Below are 5114 nucleotides of genomic sequence, written 5' to 3'. Positions count from 1 at the left end.
CCCAGCTTCTCTCTTTCTGTGGTGAGCTGGTGACCAGGTCCCAGCTTTTCTCTTTCTGTGGTGAGCTGGTGACATTTCTTGGCCAGGCACAGTGGGTCCTTTCTGGTGGGTGTGAGCCCCTGGGAGGCGCCCAGGGACCTGCCGCTGCTATCTCTGCCACCTCATTTGGGAGCTGCCCTGGGGGTGGCTGGCAGGTTGCTGACAGTGGAGGGAGGTACCAACTCTGGGGAGTGCTGGGAGAGAGCAGTCTCCAGTTATAGCAGGCTTTATTTTTAAGAGCAGTTTTAGGTTCACAGCAAAATTGAGCAGAAGGTACAGAGATTTTCTGAAAAAGGGTTTTTATTATGATTGGGTGTTGGATTTCATCAAATGTTTTTTCTGCACACATGCTATGCACAGCCTCCCACGTGATCAACATCCCCCACCACAGTGGCACGTTTGTTACACACTGATGTACCCACATCAATACGTCATTATTACTCAGAGTCTGTAGTTTACAGTAGGGTTCACTCTTGGTTTTATACATTCTATGGGTTTGGACAAATGCCATGTATCCACCATTATGGTATCATACAGGGTGTTTTCACTGCCCTGAAAATCCTCTCTGCTCTGCCTGTTCATCCCATCCTCTAATTTTAACCCATGACAACCACTGATCTTTTTGCCATCTCCATAGTTTTGCCTTTTCCAGAATGTTATGTAGTTGGACTCATACAGTATGTAGCCTTTTCAGATTGGCATCTTTCACTTAGTAGTATGCATTTATTTAAAGTTCCTCCATGTCTTTCCATGGCTTGATAGCTCATTTCTTTTTAGCACTGAATAATATTCCATTGTATGAATGTGCCACAGTTAAGTTACCTACTGAAATACATCTTGGTTGCTGCTAAGTTTTGCCAGTTATGAATAAGGCTGGAGCTAACATCTGTGGGCAGGTTTTTGTGCGGACCTGAGTTTTCAGCTCATTTGGGTAAATACTGAAAAGCATAATTGCTGGATTGTGTGGTAAGAGTTAAGTTTTGTAAGAAACCACCAAGCGTTTCCAAAGTGGCTGTACTATTTGCCTTCCCATTAACAATTAGAGTTCCTGATGCTCCATGTCCTTGCCAGCATTTGGTGGTGTCAGTGTTTTGGATTGTGGCCCTTTTATTAGGCGTGTAGTGGTATCTCGTTGTTTTAGTTTGCATTTCTCTGATGACATTTGATGTGGAATATCTTCATATGCTTAACTGCCATCTGTATATCTTCTTTGGTGATGTGTCTGTTCAGGCCTTTTGCCCATTTTTGTAATTGGGTTGTTCATTTTCTTATTGTTGAGTTTTAAGAGTTGTTTGTGTATTTTGGATAGTAGTTCTTTATCAGACATGTCATTTGCAAATATTTTCTCCCAGTCTGTGGCTTCTCATTCTTTTGACAGTATCTTCTGCAGAGCAAGAATTTTTAATTTTAATGAAGTTTCGCTCTTTTTTTCTTCATGTATCTCACCTTGGTGTTATATCTAAAAATTCATCATCATACCCCAGGTGACCTAGATTTGCTCCTATGTTATCTTCTAGGAATTTGTTGTGTATTTTACATTTAGGTCTATGATCCAATTTGAATTCCATTTTTGTGAAGGGCATAAGGTCTGTGTTAGATTTGTTTGCCTGTGGATGCAAACAAATTTGTTCCAGCACCATTTGTGGAAAACGCTGTCTTTTTTCCATTATGTATTGCATTTACTCCTTTGTCAAAAGATCAGTCGATTGTATTTATGTGGGTCTGTCTCTGGGATAAAAGTTTTATCTGTTCCATTGATTTATTTTTCTATTCTTTTGCTAATACCACATTGTCTTGATTATGGTAGCTTTATAGTGAATCTTGAAGTTGAGTAGTTTCAGTCCTCTGACTTTTTTCTTTTCCTTCAAGATTGTGTTGGATATTTTGGGTCTCTGCCCTCTCCATATGAACTTTAGGATTAATTCATCTGTATCTGCAAAATAACTTTCTGGGATTTTGATTGGGATTACATTGAATCTATAGATTAAGGTTGGGAAAAACTGACATCTTGACAGTATTAAGTCTTCCTATCCATGAACATGGAATATCTCTCCATTTATTTAGTTCTTTGATTTCTTTCATCAGAATTTTGTAGTTTTCCTCATATAGACCTTGTGCATATTATGTTATATTTATACCTAAGTATGCCATTCTTTTGGATGCTAATGTACATACTGTTGTGTTTTCAATTCCAAATTCCATTTGTTCATTGTTAGTATAAAGGAAGGTGAGTCAATATCTTGCAATATCCTGCAACCTTACTATAATTGCTTAGTTCCAGGAGGGTTTTTTGTTGTTGTTGATTCTTTCAGATTTTCTATCTAGACAATTATGTCACTTGCAAACAAAGAGAGTTTTATTTATTTCTTCTCAATCTGTGTACCTTTTGTTTCCTTTTCATGTCTTATTGCATTAGCTGGGTCTTCCAGTGTGATAGTGAAAAGGGGTAGTGACAGGGGCATCTTTGCCTTGTTCTTGATCTTAGCAGGAAAGCTTCTAGTTTGTCATCCATAAGTATGATGTTTTATGTAGATTTTTTTATAGATGTTCTTGATCAAGTTAAGAAAGTTTTCCTCTACTCCCAGCTTGCTGAGAGCTTTTAATCGTGAATGGGTGTTGGATGTTACTAGATGCTTTTTTCTGTATCTGTTGATATGATCTTGTGATTATTCTTGTTTAGATTGTTGAAGTCGCTAACTGTGATAGTGGATTCTGTTTCTCCTTGCAGTTGCATTAGTTTTTGCCTCACATATTGGTGCTTTGTTGTGAAGCATATACACATTAAAGGTTCTTACGTCTTTTTGAGGAATTGACCCCTTTGTCATTGTGTGATGCTCCTCTTTATCCCTGATAACTTTCCTTGGTGTGAAGTCTTCTCTGTCTGAATTTAATACAGCTACTCTGGCTTGCTTTTGGTTAGTGTTAACATGATGTACTTTCTTCATCCCTTCACTTTTAATCTATATATATCTTTATATTTAAAGTGGCTTTCTTGTATACAACATAGAGTTGGATCTTGTTTTTTGAATAATTCTGGCAATGTCTCTTTTTCATTTGGTATATTTAGACCATTTATGTTTAAGGTGATTATTGATGTATTAGATTAATATCTACCATATTTGTTACTGTTTTGTATTCTTTGCCCTTATTCTTGTTTCTGTTTTTGCATTCTACTCTCTTTTTGTCTTTTGTAGTTTTAAACTGAGTATTTCATATGATTCCATTTTCTCTCCTTTGTTAGCATATCAGTTCTTTTTTTTACTTTTTATAGTGGTTACCCTTGAGTTTACTATATACATTTGAAAACTATGGAATGTTTTATGAATTTGTGTATCATCATTGCTCAAGGGGCATGCTGATCTTCTCTGTATCATTCTAATTTTAGTATATGTGCTGCTGAAGTAAGCGCTTCATGTGCTATAATTTTGTCCTAAAGGATTTCTGGCAGTTCTTCCCCTTTAGTTGGATATAATCAATATCAGTAGCAGACACTGATGTGAGGTGAGTATAAACTTATGCCCCTAAGTGCTGAGTGTCAGCTTGAGTGCTTCAGGACTGGAGAAAATCCTCACAGTTCTCATCACTGACGGGTGTCTGCTGTACCCTTGCTCTCAAGTCCGGTTCACACCCACAGGCTGCTTCCCTAGGCCCCCGCAGTTGTATTGCTGTAAGTTTTAAGGATTTTTTGTATTCCCAGAAATTGCTTCTCTTTCATCTTCAGAACTGGCATTTCCTCTAGAGGGGCAGGGGGAACACATAAACAAGCCCTCTTACAGGAGAAGGTGGCTTAGTCACAGTTCTTAGGCTAACATTGCTCTTCCTCCTTTTTGTGTGTTTAAACAGATGTGATGTTTACTGGGACAGCAGATGGCCAGGTTGTAAAACTTGAAAATGGTGAAATAGAGACCATTGCCCGGTTTGGTTCGGGTCCGTGCAGTAAGTTGGTGATAATCCCCTGATGTGTCTCTTCCAGTCTTTCAGAAAGATGTCGGATCACTGTGGAACTGCTTTTCCCTAGAATGCCTGTAGGAGAAAAAGAACCTCTAACCATCTAGTAGATGGAACATGACGTCACCATGAGCTCTTCATTTCCCTGGTGGTCCTTGGGCCTCATGGTGCCTGATGGTCACCTGCAGTCCCCATTTTGCAGCTGGGCAGTGGCCGTGGCCACTGCATGGTACTGCATGGGCCTCGCCCCTCACCATTTTACTGGGGTCCCTGTTTACCTTTGCAGTACTTCAGAGGCTAATAGGTGTTATCACAGTGCTGCTGTGGAAAAGCAGGTGGCCTTGTCATTACTCAGATGTGTAAGTGTTATTCTGCCTTGGTCTCAGGAATTTCAGCCCTGTAAGTGAGAATACCCTTAAGTTATTCAAATTTTGGAAAACTAGAGTAGAAGACTCACTGTTTAAAACTGATAGTCTGTAGACCTAATGGTTACCATTTTTTAATAGCTGGAATGTTTTTATTAAAATGATGCGTTTTAATAAACACAAACAACACAAAGGTACAAAGGAGAAAATAAAAATCACCTGAGTCTTTTCAGATGTAATTGTTATGAACATTTTAGTGGTTTACTTTTCAGACATCTTTTTGTTCATGGACATCCACACCCACACGTATGATGGAATTATACTCTACATCAGTTCTTTAACCTGCCTTTTTCCATGCCATTTTGGCAGTAAGCACCCTGCAGTGAGCATCCCCCAGTGAACACCCTGCAATAAGCATTTGCAGTGAGCATCCATGGTGAGCACCTACAAGTAGCACCTGGAGTGAGCACCCATGGTGAGCACTCTACAATAAGCACCTGCAGTGAGCAGCCCACAGTGAATACCCTGCAGTAAGCACCTACAGTGAGCACCTGTGGTGAACACCTGCAGTGGTACTTGCAATGAGTACCCCACAGTTAATGCCCTGCAAAAGCACCTGTATTGAGCACCCTGCAGTAAGCACCTGTAATGAGCACCTCACAGTGAACACCCTGCAATAAGCACCTGCAGTGAGCACCCCACATGAATACCCTGTAGTAAGCACCTTCAGGGAGCACCCCACAGTGAACACCTTGCAATAAG

General features: G+C 39.8%; 1 protein-coding gene and 1 non-coding gene across 3 annotated transcripts in view; one reads left to right on the top strand and one right to left on the bottom strand.

The window, feature by feature from the left end:
* Nucleotides 1-5114, top strand: part of APMAP (adipocyte plasma membrane associated protein) — a 27208-nt gene that overhangs the window by 12783 nt on the left and 9311 nt on the right. Inside the window, exon 4 of one of the 2 annotated variants that reach the window (XM_023193447.2) lies at nt 3883-3975. The exons of the other annotated variant lie outside the window; for it this stretch is intronic. Within the exon in view, the coding sequence (XP_023049215.1) occupies nt 3883-3975 (93 nt within the window). The remainder of the gene's footprint in view (nt 1-3882; nt 3976-5114) is intronic. 2 annotated transcript variants of the gene reach the window in all.
* Nucleotides 3342-3448, bottom strand: LOC111527264. The gene has a single exon (XR_002726611.1). It is a non-coding gene; the product is annotated as a U6 spliceosomal RNA (small nuclear RNA).

Source organism: Piliocolobus tephrosceles, chromosome 20 (assembly GCF_002776525.5).
Source record: "Piliocolobus tephrosceles isolate RC106 chromosome 20, ASM277652v3, whole genome shotgun sequence".
Classification (NCBI taxonomy): domain Eukaryota; kingdom Metazoa; phylum Chordata; class Mammalia; order Primates; family Cercopithecidae; genus Piliocolobus; species Piliocolobus tephrosceles.
Note: the sequence above shows the minus strand (reverse complement) of the source record. Positions and strands in the feature narration are given on the sequence as shown.